This window comes from Alligator mississippiensis, chromosome 5 (assembly GCF_030867095.1).
Source record: "Alligator mississippiensis isolate rAllMis1 chromosome 5, rAllMis1, whole genome shotgun sequence".
NCBI classification, from domain to species: Eukaryota; Metazoa; Chordata; order Crocodylia; family Alligatoridae; genus Alligator; species Alligator mississippiensis.
The window spans coordinates 103665963-103684809 of record NC_081828.1 but is presented as its reverse complement, the minus strand read 5'-3'; the positions used below and the strand labels follow the sequence as shown (position 1 = coordinate 103684809).

The 18847-nt window shown below is 42.9% G+C and overlaps 1 protein-coding gene across 1 annotated transcript in view; it reads left to right on the top strand.

The window, feature by feature from the left end:
- Positions 1 to 7020, top strand: part of CDH18 (cadherin 18) — a 445884-nt gene extending 438864 nt beyond the window's left edge. Inside the window, exon 14 of the mRNA XM_059728627.1 lies at positions 1491 to 7020. Within this exon, the coding sequence (XP_059584610.1) occupies positions 1491 to 1981 (491 nt within the window). The 3' untranslated portion in view covers positions 1982 to 7020. The remainder of the gene's footprint in view (positions 1 to 1490) is intronic.
- The last annotated feature ends 11827 nt before the right edge of the window (positions 7021 to 18847 follow it).

Here is an 18847-nt window from a genome sequence, read left to right as displayed (position 1 = left end):
GCTATGGTTATATTTTCTAAAAAAAATGGTTAGCTAAAATTAATAGGAAAAAATGTCTTCAAAGCAGATTGTTGAAAGATTAGAATCCTTAGACACAATTCTTTCAGAGGTCATGGAGTAATTACCAGTGCAGATCTCCTCAGGTAATTTGGAATATTTTCAGAAAGGCACTGCTTTAAGTACCATCTCTGGCACAGTTGGAGAAATGATAAAGAAGAAACGAAGGGAAAGCTTTTTGAAATGTATTACTCTGTAAAAAGCAGCATTCAACTGTATAAAAGCCACTTCTTAATTACCTTTGTGAAATGAACTGATAGCAATGCACAACTTCATCTGGAGGGTAAAGGACATATGAGACAGTAAGATGATTTCATTAGATAAATGCCCTTGGAAGTGCATTTTCTCTTGACATGTTATTTACTCAGGACAATTTTGATGTAACCAATTAGTTAAAATTATCTTTCAGCAGAGATACAACCTGCTGTGTATAGAAACATCACTCTACTGTATGTTTGCTTTTTGTGCATTCTAATGCAGAATGTTTGAAACAATGGTGCTTGTTTCATGACCCACATGTTGGGTTTTTTTTTAAATCAATGGATTTCCCCTGAAAGCCTGTGTTCTTTTGACAAATTGACATAGCTCAATGCAACCAATTCTGTCACATGTTAAGATGTAACTTTAAAATGTACAGATGTGGTTGATTTACATCAGAGGCATCCGAGTCATTGGGCCCTGCAGGATGGATAACCTACCTCTGGCACAGGGTAGCAGGGTCACAGCTTCTTGGTGCATTGGCATGTCTCTGGAACCCAGGGGGTAAATGCTTCTCCTACACCTGTTTCTTATTATATTTGCCATAGTTGCCCAAAGACCCTACATTCATCAATGAGTAAGGGAGTGAGGAGTGGTTAGTAGCCAATAAAGCTGCATGTGACAAGAGGCCTTAAAGGGAAATGGAAATGTGGAAAGAGTGTCCTGATAAGTCGAACTGTTGTGGGGTAGAATAACAGGACAGTAACTAAAGCAAGGTATGATACCAAGTGGTCTGATGTTCAGAAGAGCTGGGCAGCCAGGACAGCCACTGAAGTCAGTGCAATGTATTAATAGTTTGTACCTGGAAAAAAAATCAGGTTGTCCTTACTGAGATATTAAATGCCAGTTTTAAAGGCCTGAAACGGAGGTGTTGCAAACTGATATACCTCCTTAGGAAGTCAGTTTATTTCATCTTAGAATCTTTTCCTAAAGGCCTAATTTGAGGCATGCAGGTTTTTATGTTTTGGTCACATTGTATATAAACAGGCATCTGAATTAATCACAACTCAGTTTAAGGCCAGCATAAGAATACAGGCAATCACATAGCAATTCCCCCTTCATTCTGTTCATGAGACCAGAAAGTTACTTATTTCATACCTGATGAAAAAATTAGAATACTTTTTTTATATGCAGTGTCCATAAACCTGATCTAATATCTTCAGTTTTCTCTTTAGCTATTGTGGTCCTTTTCATCACACTAAGGCGCAGCAAAAAGGAGCCGCTGATCATTTCTGAGGAAGATGTCCGGGAAAACATTGTCACATATGATGATGAGGGTGGTGGGGAGGAGGATACTGAAGCATTTGATATCACAGCCCTGAGGAATCCATCGGCAGCTGAGGAGCTGAAGTATCGGCGGGATGTACGGCCCGAAGTGAAACCCACACCAAGACATCAACCTTCCTCCAGCCTCGACAGTATAGATGTTCAAGAATTTATTAAACAAAGACTGGCAGAGGCTGATCTAGATCCCAGTGTGCCCCCATATGACTCACTACAGACATATGCATATGAGGGTCATAGATCAGAAGCCGGATCTATTAGCTCTCTGGATTCAGCTACTACACACTCTGACCAGGATTATAATTACCTTGGTGACTGGGGACCAGAGTTCAAGAAGCTAGCTGAACTCTATGGAGAAATAGAATCAGAAAGAACAACTTAGTTATCATTCTTGGAACAAGAAATGTTTTAGTTCCCAAATAACTGGAGGTATAACCACAGCAACAGTAACAATACATGAATAACTTGGAACTGAACAAGTTGTACACAGTTACTGTAGGATAAAAGTGTCCTTTTCACATTTGAAACTGGGTTCTTCAGTTGGAAGAAAAGCAACTTTAAAAAAATACAAAAAAAAAGAGATACTGCTGTCCCTTGTGTATATTTTTTAATTGCTCAATAAAGTCTGTGGTACCACATCCGTAACAATATATAAAATAAACCAAGCAATGACATTTTTATTGCAATATGTATAACATACCAGAGCTACAGTAAGTCTATGATGGTGCCTGTTTATGAGGATAGCTCTCTGGAGAGCTAATCTTATGCAGAGGGTTGTGAAACTATTTCTAGCTCTTCTTAAGGCCTTGGGACCAGCCTAAAGTAACCAGTGGGGTTTATTACTGATGTGACAGCCTCCTGCAATCCATTCCTTTACAGAAAGGATACACGGGGACTATTCTTTCAAATGGCTTTTTCGTATGGGCCCTTATTAGCATCAAACTGAGCCTTACAGAAGCACCAGCGTGTGTTGTGCCCCTCTAAATAGTTAGGAGGAGAATGGTTGCCTATATAAACACGTGCGCAGCCCATATTCACCAGGCCTGCACTATTTACGGAGTGGTGCAGAAGCTGTCACAGCCATTGTTTCTGACTTGTCTTTTTATCTTTCCACAAAAATCCAAATGGAATAATATGAAATATTCCCTATGCAGTGAAGCAGATAAGGCAGTCTTGCTAAAAGTAACAATGGAGGCACCATTACCTATGCAGCGGTTCAGGTCACTGGGCTTCACTGGGATCAGTGTTTGATGCTAACTAGTTTCATGCTGCTCTGTGGCCAGAAGCTACAACAGTCATTTTATGACTCTAAGGATTTCCTAGTCACGTGTCACATTTATTTGCATATTAATGTGACCAAAGGAAAAAATACAGCTGCTGGTAAAATATTGTCTCAATGTGGAAAACAAGGAGTTTAAGTTGATGCTACTCGGGTTATTTATTTATTTATTTTCGATTTAATTTTGCCTAATGCTGAAGGATCTTAAAAAATTCCCCATGAGGCACAACAAGGTGTATTCTTTTTGTTTTCCTAATTTAATGTTTGATGGGTACATGAGCATACTTTAAAGTCAATGGAGGTGGAAAAAAGTTAAATGTAAAATGCCGTTACTGGGGTTCACATTGAGTTGAATAAATCAAGCTACTCCATTGTTAATTGTCTATCATTATGGATGCTGCAGTGTCAGCATTTTAACACTCAATCCAGCCTTTTGTCACATTTTCCTTAGGGAAGCAGGAAAGAAGTTTTCTTCTGTTCTTTGTCTCTCATAGTCCCATGCTCTAATAGGCCCAGGCATCACAATAATCTGGTAGGAAAAGGATGACAGCCCAGCATTAAGAGTGGTGTGGTGTTTGAAAGCTCCTTAAGGGAGGTTGGAGAAGCAGATTTTTTCCCCAACCTCTCCACTGCACAAGGGAGGAATATCTGCTACTCTGCTCTTTTAAATGGTTAAGGTTAAAAGTGCACCAATCCTAGACTTAGTAAGCAAGTATGGAGGAGCAGCAACACCAGTGAATCATTCCTAACATGCTCTCCACTGTATCTTTCCCCACCCTTCCCTGTACTTTTAGGATGCCATTTGCCCTCAGGTTAGTAGAATAAGAAACATTTTTGCTTTACCCATCAGGCAGAGTCATCAGTTGTATGTGTCCGTTCAGGCCATACAAGGGAGCTGGGAAACTCCTTAAGCCCTCTGTCTCCACTACATGCCTGCAAAAGAGTTAGCTAAAGACTGGACCTTCTAATAAGCTCACAATGACTTTACCTTTGAGATTTTGAAAGTTTTTATAAGTCCCATATGAATTATATAGACAAATCCTTTCAGGCTCATGCTGTCTATCTGCTGTATTAATAGAAAGCTCAGAAGCTTGGAAAGAAACATTTAAAACTTTCTTTTGCTGTTTGCTGACACTGTGCTTCAATAATCTCATCCTTTTTTCATGGTTTCTCATTACTTCATGTTCTCCAAACAAATTTTATCCACAAGAAGCAACATTTCTTAAAAATAGCTTATGGAACATGAACTTATGAAAGTATCAAAGTTATAATAAAAGCTGATTGAAGAAAAGGGATGGTGAACAGGATAATTTACAATTAAATATTCCCTGTCTCAAATGCCGAAATTCAAACTTTCAGTGGAAGCTGGGGGAAAAAAATGATGAAATATTCTTGAATTTGATCTTTCTCTAGTCCAATATCCTGATTCAATTAATGTCTTTTGCAGAATGTCTCTGGAAAAATAAACTCTCAGAGAACTTCATTTAAGAGCTATTTCCATTTAGTACAATACTGAACTGTGTGCTTAATGTTAAGTTCTTTTTTAAACTTTCCCTTAAACTGAAATCATAATGCACCTAGTGGTGCAAAATATTTTGAAGAGAAAATTCTTACTGGTTAAAATTATTCTTAGTTTATCCACCATTTGTATTTTTGTGTAGCATCAATAGAGTGGTGGGTAAGTAAGTAACTTAAAGATAAAAGCTTTCATAATCTATATTATCCACGTTCCATAATACTTTGTGTTACTTCTACTCAGAAATTACTATTCATTATTATGGTATAGTTTTAAATTATAAAAACTAGGTAAGTTTATGCTGAATTAATCTCTCCTTCCCATAGAGTAAGTGAAATCAATTGCAGTTTGAACATTATGCAGTCGTATATATGGTGCTTTATTATTATTTGCATCGTAATATATGCAAGTTTGAAGCCAACAGAATTGAAGAGCAAGGACATATAGGCAGATAGCTTCTCATAATGTTCATGTTCTGGTTAAGTGAATGAGAGTAAGAAATCATATCTCCTAGAAAGAATAAAACCCTTTTGAATGCTTTGTAATGTTCCCTAAACCCTGTTGCTACAGGACACATATACTGTCCACAGGACCTCTGTTAAATCATGTGAAGTGCATATTCTGCTCTGGGGTTGTTGAGACTTCTGCACTGATGCTGAGGTGTGTTCTGTTTCATATGTCCTCCCCACAAGGAGCTCCAAAATGTGCTATTATATCATTATGAGTCTGCATGCTTGCTATGGTTACTGTCTTTACTCCAGTACACATCATAATACTGTGTTGTTTGGATGACTAATAACAGAATACCAAACCTTCAGGGCCACAAGGAAGGGCCTCATCATGGAGAATAAACAGGTTTGCAGGATTTCTTCTCCCATTATCTCATCATTTCTCCCTCTGTTTTCTTGTCCCAGCAATACACTACAACAATATTTGATGATGTCTGTGTTAATATGATTAAACAGAAAGGAAATTAACATTCTGTCTCATGGCAGCCATGATCATTTTGTCACTCTGCTGGTTTAAGCAAAGTTTACATGCAGTGAAAATTGTGTGTGAAAATCTTTTCCAGTTTGTGGTTGAGTCTGATTGTATTGACTTCACTTAAATCTTTTGTGGATCTCTTGTATTACTCATGTTTAAAAACAATTTACTCTATGCCTAAACACAAATTCTATTGCAGCTTTGCCAACCCAAACACTGGAAGCTGCCCAACTTTTCTAAAGCTGGAAGATTTTCACTCAGAATAGAGCTACATGGGGTTACTTAAGGGTTTATCAATATACAATATTATTTTCCTACAATGACTGTTTGATTAATAATCTATTTACATCCATTATACTAATCAAAATAATTCAAACAAATACTTTTCGTTGAAAGGGTGAGGATCCTCAGCATGTTGTAATCATGACTTGTAATCTGGAAAAGTGGTCTGAGTAAATAGTGAAGGGAAAAAATAGTGCCTATGGCAATGGTTCTTAACTTTTTTAGATTTAGGACACCCATAGTTAGACTCAAGTCACCCCTCAGAACATGCCAGCTCTTAGCTTTCACTCTTTGACTACAGGAAAATGGAGCAATTCTTCTGTTGCAAAGAACTCAGAAAGACCACAACAGGTCAGAATGCTTTTGACACTATGAATTCCTGTTTGATATCTCTGAGTGTATCTTGTTGCTCATATTTGTATGCCTAACAGTGCTAACATGGCACCCTGCAGCACCCTTGAAAGAATGTCAAGGCACACCTGGTTGGGAATCATTGGTCTAAGATATGTTGTCAGCTTAAAAATCATAGGGGTTGAGCCAGTGTCCATTGGTCAATAGAAAGATTGCTGTTGACTTTATTGGTTATTCCATTTGGGTATTGGGTATTATTGGGTATTTCATTTGGCTATTCCATTTGGACCAATATACTGTAAGGAAACTGATTTTCTTTATCTATACAACTATTAACATCTTTGTTGATTTAAAATTGGGGACTGGGAGGCACTCTCATGCAATTTGTCTACTTTTTTATTTCAGTTTGGTTTGGAAAATGAAAATCATTGTATTTAGTTTTGTTTTCAGATTCTAAGTGGTGCCATGTTTCAGTTACAAGTACTACAGTGTTGTATTTGTTTTAAATAATTATTGCCTTTGGCATTTGGAAAAATAATTACAACAATTCTTATGCAAAACTCTTCCAAAATCTAAACTTAGGGCAGTGATGGAGTTAACCATATATTTTACACTTCTCTCAACAGAGTTGCATAAAGAATCACAAATATATTTTTTTTAAATAGAGGAAAACTGAATTGTCCTACACAGGTAATTGTTTTGGGATTACAAAATAATAAGAGACTGTGTACTTGTCATACATATGAAATAGCACAAGGCATTCTGAGGAACAGCAAACAGTTGAAGCAGCATTGCAGGTATTGGGCCATTCTTATTTTTCCAAAGTCTCCAAAAATATATATATATTTTTTAAGAAAAGAGAAATGTCAAATGTACAATATTATATGAAATTAGGTTACAAATACCTCCTTAAGCAAATGTTACTGTTGGAAACTGTTATGTTTTCTTTGAATAAACAAAGGGGACAAAATGTTTATTCCTATAAGTATTTTTCAAATAAAATATACACTTTCCCATGCTGATGGAACATTGCATTCCTCATCACTCTGGAAATACGCTTCTCATATCCATACATTGTATTCACTTATGAAATATATAACAGTCTGAAGATATTTTATATTTAAGAATAGAATAAAATACAACAGTATTAATGAGGTTAATACCAGAAATGCAGTGGTAAGTGAATAAATTTGATACACTGTTTCAGAGACTGTACTATCTGATTATGGCTATAGATATGAAGGGGAGAGAGAGAGACCCTGAGAGATACTTTGCAATAGTCCACAATAAATGGTTCATTACTTTTACTCATGATGAGTATTCCACTCTAACAACCATTGTCCTGAAACTAAATTAGTACATTTTTGGATGAATAAACTGCCTGCTTGAGTGAAATAGTGAATTACATATACATGGGTCTAGATTGGTGGTAATATCCAAAGTTATTGCCATGTGTCACTGAGGTAGTGGAAAAAAAGGAAAGGACTTGCATAACCAGTCTTAGGCACATGCAATATGTTTATTTGAAGTGATCAGTCTTTTACAAATTAATTATTAGTTGTTTGCTGGCAGACTGCCTTTTTACATAATTCTCCTACAGGACTTCAGGAAAGTTGTAAGAATGGCTTTAATATCTCCAGCTAAATGATCAACATTTTAGACTTGGTCTAGAAAAGAAGTTTAAAAAAAAAATAAAAATATATATATATATATATATATATATATATATATGTATTAGTCAGTGCCATGTAATATATGTCTATTTAGGGAAACCTCAGGAATTCTTAAATGCTTAATAAACATTTTGCCTTTATTCTTGGAAAAGTCTATTTTTAGATCCAGTTTTATAATCACTTTTAATTTAATTTTAGGGTTCCCACATTTTTTCCTTGTCCCCTGCCCTGTTCAGAAAATGTGCTTTTTATATTCAGTTACATATAGTCCTCAAATAATATAAATAATCCCCCCCCCCCCCATCTAAGTTTTTCTAGGCTTCTTCTATCCTTACTTTTACTCTCCAGTAGGTTCCAAGTGCCTCCTTAGCAATTCTTCACATATCTCAACAGTTGATTAATTAAATTGGAAGGAGCTGCAACTACTCTAGAGAGTAGGGCTAGATCCAGAATGACCTGGATAGATTGGGAAAATGGTCCACAATCAGTCAGATGAGATTCATCAAGAACAGCAAAGACCAGCACTTGGGATGAAAAAATTGCGTATATAAATACAAACTGCGGAATGACTAAGCTGCAACACTGCAGGGAAGGACCTAGTGGTTTTAGTAGACCATAAGCTAAATATAAGCCAATGATGTGCTCTTGTTGCAAAAAAACAAAACAGCACTGGGTTGAATTAACAGTACTGCCACTTGTAAATTAAGGGAAGCAATTTTTACACTCTATTCAACAGTAGTGAGGCCTCACCTGGAGTGCAGTGTCCATTTTTAGGCCCCACACCTCATGAAGGATGTGGCTAGATTGGAAAAAGTTCAGTAAAGAGCACCAAAATTAATTAAGTATTTGCCTGGGAGGCAAGACTTATGAAGAAAGTCTGAAAGAATTATGATTATTTAGTCTGGAAACAAAAAAGACTGATAAGTCTTCAAATCCCTCAAGAGGAAGTACACAAAGACACAGGACTAGGAGCAGTTGCCTCAAGCTTCAGGAGGAACTCTTTGACTATAAGGGTGGTCAAGTCCAGATAAATTGTGGAATATCCATCCCTGAAAGTTTTCAAGAGCAAGTTAGACAGGCACTTGGCTGGGATGGTTTAGTCCTGGAAAAAAGAATGTAGGGACTGGGTCTTTTGAAGGTACATAGGGAAAGAGTTTGGGGAATTTGGGAGAGATGAGGGGTAGGAGGTTAGGATCCTTAAGTTAGTCTGGAAAAAATCAAGTTTACATGAAGAACATTGTTTCAGGTTGTTCCTGTACATTTTTCCCAGTTTTATTTAGTATCAATGCGAAAGTCAGAATAGCTGGTCTAATGTTACAAATAAACAAATAAAGGTCTCATGTTTGCTCAAATTGTTTTTTGGAAAGCAGAATTCCAGGAATCTGTCCAGCCCCATCTGTGAATCTAAGTCTGCAAATACTATTTACTTATTGCTCAATTCATTTTTTCCCTTTTTCCCTTTGTGTTGTTCAGTGCTGATATCCCTCCATTTTCCACTCTGGGTTTAGTATTATTCATTTGGCTTTTGAATAAACATGTCTCCTTCTGTTTCTCACCATGAATGCAAAACCCACATTGAGATCAATAGCCTCAGTGATCTTGCTTTATTATTGTTAATACTATCAAATTGCCCATCAAGAATGATGGATGAATATCAAATAACACCAGTGCTCACAGCAGCTGGGTAATTGTCTTCTCACAGTAGCTGGGAGCCTGGCTTTCACTTTCCCTGAGTTGGTCCCTCCCTCTGCCCTCCCTGCCACAACAGGCTCTCAGTGCCCTTAAAGAGAGTTACAGACAGACACACAGACAGATGGACTAAGCCCTTTATATATATATATATATAGAGAGAGAGAGAGAGAGAGAGAGAGAGAGAGAGAGAATTATTACTGGCATCACTGACTTGTTGGCATTAATGCCAATAACTCAAGCAGTTCAGGACCCCACTGGCAGAGGCTCTATGTAAGGGTATAGAAAAGTATATTGTAAGTACTTGACATCTTTGTGCCTATAATTATTGGATATGTAATATAGATAGATACCTATTGTGTGCACAACTTCAGGGTTTTTCTATGCTAACAGCACAAGCTTTGCCTTTAGAAAAAATAATTCCTCATTTGGAATTGATTTTTTTTTTAAATCCCCTCAGAAAAACTTCTATCATCTAAAAAAATGCAAAAATGACATGGATATTAATGATACCTATGCTTTTAAATTGTAGTGGGTAAAATACACGTGTGTCCTTAAGGGAACCTGCTAGTTTTTACCTAGTTTTGTATCAGCATAAACACTGGTTACATTCAGTTAACATTGAATCCTTCAGTAACATCCTTTATTATTGAAAGCTTCTGCTGAAACTGAATCTTGGAACAGAACCTAAAACTAAGTGAGTTTTGCATGATTTTGTTTGAACACATCACTAAGCTTGTGTGAAAAGTCAATAGAATGGAGACAATATCTACAAGCATGGAGAACTATTTGTCTGAGAACAGCGTTATACAAACTACTTGGTTTATCATCATTACTTGTCATCATATGGTAAGAGTGCCATTTGCCCGTTAATGAGTGGGTGATACTGGACAGCTCTGTGGATTTGAACTTTCTCTGCCCCTTGTCAAGCCATTTTAAAAAGAAAGATCACCCAGTGAGCTATCAGGGGTTAGATGGAAAGGATCTACTTCAAATATGCTAAAGACAATGAGTCACTTGCTATGCCTTGCCTCTGATAAATAAGTCTTCTCTGACTTCTTACTCTAGAAATGAAAAATGTTACCCTGTACATGTAAAAAGCTTTTGCCTGTTTGCAAGGTGTTCCCTACCACACTGTCATGATTTTAAAGTTTTTTTTTTTCTCTAAGTACAGGTGGTTGTGATATTGGACCTGTCTCTCTCTGCCTATTGCACTACTTGCTGAAGAAAATGCAGATTACAGACTGCTACTCAAAGGAAGGTTTCTGTTCATAACTATTCCCTCCCTGCCAGGTAGTTAAAAGTGCAATGGGAAATGTGGATGGCTCAGAGGACTGGCACTGGGCTATCAAGCTTTTCATATCTAACTCATTGAACCACATTTAAACAAACAGATGGGGACCGGCAGCTTTTTGGGTATAATGAATTGTGGTTTATACCAAATGAATTAGTGATTTCACTCCAGTTCTAGAACAGAAAATGCTTTCATGTTGGGTGGTCATCTCTTTGGCAATATGAAGTGGTCACAGTTCCAGAGTCCTTTTCTAGTTGTATTGTGAGGCTTCCGTTGGGTGTTAGTTTATATTACAATTGGCCCTGCATTTGCATTTCTACTTCTGGAATTGTGTTACAGAGTTCCCAAACTCCAAATAATGTTTCTTTTCCTAACATGCTCATTGTTGTATCACTGGTCACAGTTCCTGACTGGAGCAGCTGCATCCTGTGAGTATCATTATTGTATATTATTACATGGCACGTGTCAAAAAAGAGTTTGTTGAGATCTCTGGTAAAAAAAGAACTCCGGCATTAATGCTATTTGTTTTCTGTTAAAGTTCAATGCTTGACAATGATAGAGATACCTACTTTCTCTTTTCCCATTGCTATAGTGTGCTGCCCTAACCGTTGTTAGTTTCTTTCACCCTCTCACTGATAGGGAGCAGTACTGTAGCAAGGGCACTGGGTACTCTGTCACAGGGAGTGGCCCCAGAAATGGAAGTAATATAACATAATAACATATAGAGGGACGCTCTTCATGTGACATTGCACAGAGTGCCAAAATGCCTGAGTATGGCTTCAATAGGGGAAGTCAGACTGATGTTCATAATTCATTCTGCAGTATCTACTAGGCCTGTGTGAATAGAGAAGTATTCGATTTGGATTTGGATTTGGCTGATTTTGGAGGACTGATTCGATTCGGATCACTGTCCCAAATCAATTCAGACAAATAGGCTTTGGAATATTCAGCACTGATTCAGATATTTTTGGTGATTTGGATCAGCCAGGGAGAGACAGGCACAGCTGGGCAGCTGCAGGTTCTCCCATGGCTCTTCCAGCTGTGCCTGCCTCTCCCTGGGTGGGGGGAGCCATGGGAGAAGCCCCCATGGCTGCCCTGTCCAATCCCAGCCCAGCCCTGGCACTTAAAAAAAAAAAAAAAAAGTGGCTGCGGCAGCAGTGACTGGGCACTAATGGCAGAGCCCTGGCCATGCAGCAGGGGGACAGCAGGGAGCAGCGGGGATTGCGCCCCCACCTGGCATCCACGGGGCAGCTGCTCCATGGCATGGGTGCAGCATAGCTCAGCAGGGTGCTGCACACTGCCTGCTAGCTGGGGCCACTGGCGCTGAGTGGTGCTAGGCTCTAGCTGATACATGGAGCCACCCCAGCTCCCAGACAGTGCATGAATAGTGAATGTGGAGCTTTAAAAAAAAAAAATTCTGCACTCACCAGCTCTAGCAGCAGTGATTGGGACCTCTGGGCACTCATGGAAGAGCCCACCCCACACAGCATGGGGAAGAAGGGGACCCCCGCTTGGCACCCACATGGCAGCTGTTACATTGCAAAGGTGCAGCGGAGCTTGGCAGGGCATTGTGAGCTGTCTGGGAGCTGGAGCCACTGGGGCTGAGTGGTACCAGGCTCCGGCTAACAGGTGGAGTCACCTCAGCTCCCAGATAGCACACAGCACTCTGCTGAGCTGCGCTGCACCTGCACTCGCACCTTGGGGCATCTGCCATATGGGTGCTAGGTGAGGGAGCAATCCCCACTGCCCCTCACTGCTTTGCGCTGCACGGGGGGGGCTCTGCCTCAAGCCCTCAGACACCCTGATTGCCACTGCCAGAGCCGGTGAGTACAGAGCCTTTTTTTTTTTTTTTTAAGTGCCAGGAGGCTGGAGCTGGGCAGGGGAGCCATGGGGGCTTCTCCTGCAGCTCCTCCAGATGTGCCTGGCCCTGCTGCCACTTGCTCAACCTGTGTGGGGGGTGGGGGGCACAATGCAGGCGCGGTTTGCTTCAGGAGGCAGCAGGGCATAGCCCCTGCTCCCAGCACTGTCATGCCTGTATCAGCACTAAGAGCGGGGGTTCTGCTCTGCTGCTGCTTGCCAGTCAGGACAGGAGTCACAGGATGCGGGCATGGCAGTGCTGTGAGCAGGGGCTCTGCCCTGCTGCCGCTTGCCCCTTCCACCTGGAGTGAGCCGCGCCCATATCCCCCCCACTGCCCCAACTGGGCAAGTGGCAACAGGACAGAGCCCCCACTCCCAATGCTGCGCACCCACATCCTTCACTCCTCCCCCCCTCCCCAAATAACACGCCCCCTCCACCCCAGGTGGGCAGGTTGTCCCAGCCCCTATCCCTCCCTCCACCACACCCTTTCCCTCCCTCCTCCCCTAACCCCAACAGACTTACCAGCTGCAGGCAGCTGTGTCAGCTGCCTGTTTAATCTACGGCCAAATCTCTGAAGCAGCCAAATCTTTTCTGGAGCTTTCCCACATTGATTTGGATGCTTCAAATCAATTTGGAGTTTTTAATTGGTCTCCCAATTTGATTCAGATTTAGAGATTTTGTCCCTGAATCAGGCCAAATCTCCTCCAAATTGAATCAGCTACTGAAGCGTTGCACAGCCCTAGTATCTACCTTATCCAAAACTTCACAGAGCAAGTCTAAACCCACAGCCTATGTCAACTTTTACACCCCTTCCCACCTTTCATTCATATCTGGTACCACCCTGAAAGTTTAAGGTTTAAAACCTTAAGGTGAAGCTTCTAAGGAAATAGTAAAAGTGACATTAAATGTTTCAGAAAAATTACTATTTGCTATTCACAGAGCTAGTGTAGAGAATTAGAAACCTTTCTCTTAATAAAGCTATTGTTACTGCTAAATTTATATAGCTGGTACTTGTCGTTGTATGAAAGCACGAGTGCCTTGGCAGCAAGAATTACAGATAACTTGGTCTTGCTCATGAACACCACCCCAGTCTCCAACAATGGCCAATAATATATGCTTAAAAAATAACGAGGAGTAACTTCATAATTATCTTAGAATAACCTGCATTTAATTTATAGAATAACTTATTTCCCAAATAACAGACAATAAATTGCTGCCTTATAATTGGGAGAAAAAAGAGTTTATTCCATTTATACATGTTTTATCATATCTAAGCCCCTCCACCCCCAACTTGTGCAGATAAAGGCACGATCCACTCAATCACATTTCCTGCCATGCCACACATACAGGGCAGAAGGCACGATTATGGGACTATGTATTAGATCCTATCGCACCTTATTGCCCTGGGAGCCTGGTCCTGGACCCCCCCGGCCCTGGCACAAAGAAAGTTTCAACCACTGGGAGCCACCTCAAGTGAGGTGTTCCCAACCAGGGAGGCACCCCACATACTACTGTGGCTGGGAGATGCAGTTGTTGTGACCTCCCAACCAGTGGTTGCTGAGATCCAGCTGGCCCCTGACACTGAGGCATGCTGTGAGGACCCAGTGTCACAGCTGTGGAACTCTGGGTCCTGGAAGTTGCAAGGTGCTGCTGAGGCCCAGAGTTGGCAGCTGCTGTGGCTGAGAGTATCCAACAGTTGTGGAACTTGCAGCCCCGGCTAAGCTAAGTGAATTCCTACAGCTGAGAGCTTCCAGCCACAGGGGAGAACTTGCTACATATGCAAATTAAAGCTTGATAGCAACCAGCTATAAAGTTAGTACACATTTTCAAGGTCTAATTTTATAGCTTCTTAGAGCTTTTTATGGCATGATAAGTACTTTGTCCATGCAGCTGGTCTAAAGGCAATTGTGCAATTAACCAATAAATAGCATGATATCTATAAAGTGTAGAAATGGCCTAATATATCTACAGTCATTCTCGTTATACTTCTTATTATATTAACCTTTTTTGAATACCCCTAAGTTCTTCATTGCTCTTTATTTCTAGAAGCATTGAGTTTCTCAGGCTAATAATGTATTGTTCCTCTCCTAAGTTTTAAACTGATTGTATTTTACTGGAGGAGTATCCCTTTGCACTATTAGGGTGCGTTCACATATGCAAGCATGTGCGCTTGCAGCAGCTCAAATAGAAGCGGTGCAAATTTGAGCCAGGGCTTTTTACTTTAGCACGTGTATTTAGACATGCACTTTGTTGTGGAGCAAATTGTGCCACTTGGGGCACAATAACCCTGCCTGACTCCTGCCGGATCTGCAGCCAGGGGGAGCTAGAGCCCGGGGCCAGCACCTGTCCTGGCCCCAGCAGTATAAAAAGCCACCCTGGCAAGTAGCTCAGGGCTACTAGCTCTCAGGAGCTTCTGAGGCCCAGCCAATTGGTACCTGGGGACACTACCCCTTGTGCCACCTGGACTGGTGAAGCACCCCTGAGAGTTCCCTGCACCCTCTACCCACTGCAGCAGTCTGGCAGTGGGGGCTGCTGCCTGGCTGTGACCATCTGTGTACCTGCCAGACCCAGATGGGGACTGAAGAGCCAGTAGAGGCATCTGATCCTCTGGGCCAGCTGCCAGTGGACTGTGGTTGCAGGGTTGGCCTCTGTGGAGCACTACTGCCATGTGTGCCCCCTGCCCAGCCATTTGGGCAGCTGTTGTTCAGATGTTCCAGGTGTGGTGGCCTGCTTTAAACTGTCAAAGCATGTCCTCCTAGCCCCATTTGGCCAGGAGGTCAGCCACAGCCAGCTGGGTCCAAGGTGCCAGCTCTGAGCAAGCAGGGTCCTGCCACTAGCCTCCCTAGCAGGAATTATAGTCTTCCCTATTGGAAAAATGAAAAATCCCTGATAAAAAAAATCCCAAATTAACTCTGTAAAATACCCCCAAATCCATGTTCCTCACAAGTAAAACAAAAGACCACTATAAAGAGAGAAAGCAAGACAGAGACAGCAATCAGTTGGACAATGTTTTATTGATATATCTTACAGTGTTAAGTCAGCAGGGGTCAGCAGGGCAGGCCCTACCAGGAGAGGCTAAGGGACCTGAACCTGTTCAGCCTCCACAAGAGAAGGCTCAGGGAAGATCTAGTGGCCTGTTATAAACTAGTCAGAGGGGACCAGCAGGCATTGGGGGAGTCCCTGTTCCCCCGAGCACTACCAGGAGTGACTAGAAATAACAGTCACAAGCTGCCAGAGGGTAAATTAAGGCTAGATATCAGGAGGCACTACTTCACTGTCAGGGCAGCTAGGATCTGGAACCAACTTCTAAGAGAAGTGGTGCTGGCTCCTACCCTGGGGGTCTTCAAAAGGAGGCTGGATGAACATCTTTCCAGGGTTGTTTGACCCCAGTACTCTTTCCTGCCATGGCAGGGGGTCAGACTTGATGATCTGCTCAGGTCCCTTCCAACCCTAGCAACTATGAAACTATGAAGTCTCTTATCATAATAATAAAGTGAACTCTAAATACGTCATTCATGAATTCATACTGCTGTCCCACAGGGGCAATGGCTCCCACACAAGGGGTTCAGCCCCCCAACAGGGGGCTTGGCCCCCACACAAGGGGTACGGCCCCCCAACATGGGCCAAATGGCCCCCACAGGGGCTATCACCCACCCTGAAAGGCCAACATGGCCCACCCCAGCCCCCTGATTGCTTTCCCACCTGGCCCCATCCTCCACCAGCTGCTGCAGCCCCCCCAAATGGCCCCACCCAGCCCCACCTCCCACTCCCCCAGACCTCCTATGGCTGCCCCACCCAGTCTCAACCCCCAACTTGAACCCCTAGGCCCCCATGGTACCCCCAGAGCCCCAGGCACCATCCCTTAAAAAAAAAAACAGAAAAAAAAAAACAGAAAAGAAAATGGAAAAAAGAGCCTCTGCTTATCTTAGAAGCAGGGGTGGGGGGGGGCTCCAGAGCCTCCTGGTAGAGCCCCCCTGGGCAGCACAGGGCAGTGGGAGGGCAGGAGGGCCCAGGCTGTGGCCACTGGGGCTGTCACCCTGCCCAGCACGGTGCAGATGGGGCCCCAGTCAGCCAGACACAGCCAGATGGCAGGTAAGTACTGGGGGGGGTTGTTTGTTTTTTTTAAACTATGGGGTATGGGGGCAGGGATTGGGGGGGCTTGGGGGGATGGGGCTGGCCAGGGCAGGGGTCAGGAGTCTCGGGGCAGGGGCCAGGCACAGTAGCGGGAGGGGGTCTTGGGGGGGCTGGTGGGGGAGGGGCCAGCTGCAGCATGGTTTGGGGGTCTCAGGGGGGCTGGCGGGGTGAGGGGCTGGCTGTGGCAGGGGTTGGGGGTCTCAGGGGGGCTGGCGGTGCAAGGGGCCGGCCGCAGCAGGGTTCAGGGTCCTTGGGGGGCTGGTGGGGGGAGGGGACAGCCAGGGCAGGGGTCAGCGGGGCTGGGGGAGTGAGTGGGGCCATCGGGGGTCCCCCCCATGGTCCCCTCCCCCCTCCTCAAGCCCCCCCCCGACCCCTTACCAGCACCGGAGCCCTGGTGCTGAAACATGCAGCCTGGCCCGCCACATGTTTCAGCACCAGGGTGAGGGACAACCACAGAGATGCTCTGGCAGCCAAAGCGTCTCCATGGAGGACCCAGCCTCCGGTCCAGGACCGTGCCTTGCTCCAGTTTTTTAAACTTTGATTGTTTTAGATCCCTGGATATCCAGGGGTCTAATTTTCTCCCCGTGTTGCAAACTTGCAGTGCGGGGAACGTTTTTTCATTCCCACACGTGCCTGTTACCCCACTTCAAAGGGGTTTGAGGTGGGGCAAGAGGCACGTGTGCGCTCATGTGGATGCACCCTTAGAGAGGATAAATTGCACCTAGTTCTCCATTCACATACCATTTGTCATTTGTATACATTTGTCTATAATCACCATGGTAATAAATCTCTCTTCATTCAAATCATATAACGTTTCACGGTAGAAGATAACCCTATATTTTTTGTTTCTGTTGTGTTTTCAGTAAAATTCTGATAGATAGATAGATAGATAGATAGATAGATAGATAGATAGATAGATAGATAGATAGATAGATAGATAGATAGATATATGAATTTTACTGAAAACACAACAGAAACAAAAAATATAGGGTCATCTTCTATCGTGAAACATATATATATCCTTGCCTCCTTCCATTTTGTAATTAAAGTTTGTTTATTTGTTGCCATTTAGCTAAAGTATGCTTGTCAAACTTGATTGCCCCCAGTCTCCAGATCCAAACTGTTGGAATGGTCCTGGGTTGCATTTGGACTCAGCAGTAGTAGTTTACCAGTCAGTGGTGCTGTGGAAGTTAATGCAGCCATCACTCTTTTCCCCTACCCACCTCTTGGGGCTCTGGCACTATGAATTTATCCACAGGCCCTATGCCCTCTTACCTTGTTCCAGAATTCCCAACCCATCTACCTGCTACATTTCAAAATTAGGGCTGGATAATGTCTACCACATGGCCTGATGGTTACCATACTGTGCTGGGAAACCAGAAGGATATAGGTTTAAACCCCATCTGGGGGGATGGACGCAAAACAGTAGGCTGTGGCTTTGACATACCTGATTGGAGGTGTCAAAGCAATCTAAAAATCTAAATCAGGTGTCAAATTCATCATTGGGGTGGGACTCGTCTATGGGCCAGATTAGGCCCAAGGCACTCCTTCCCTCCCTCTTTCCCTGCATACTGAATTCAGTGCTCATTCCAGTCAGTCTGAAACCTCTGCAGTGTGTAGCATGGATCCCAGAGAAGGTGCAATGGGCACTCTGTGTGTTGCAGTCCAGTTGGAGGCATATAGTGTGGATCCCAGGCTAGTCAGAGCAGGAGCCAGGCTGCACACAATGCCCACTGTGGCTGGGCTGTGTCAGATGCAGTGCCTACTCTGAGAACTTTGTGCACATGGCACCTGCTCTAACTGTTCTGGGATGGTGCTTCATGGTGTTCACAGGCAGCGCATGCAGCACTGGTCCCAGTTTGACTGGAACAAGTGCCACAAGCAGTGCAGACCTGGAGGTGACAGTATAGGTGTTGCATGCGGCACAGCTAGGCCACAGTAGGCACCATATGTAGTGTGGTCCCCATTCCAGCATGTCTAGGATCCACATTACAAAAAGCTACCCATGCAGGTGCAGGCCAGAGCAGGCACCATGTGTGCTCTGCATCTTGGGGCCTGCCCATGGGGCTAGTCTGGCACACACTATGCTCCATGTGTACGAACCTACCCAAATCACACTTACATGGCATTTGTGGAAATAGCAAAATCGGGCAATCTCCACAAAGTCCACAAGGAAAAAAAAATTACT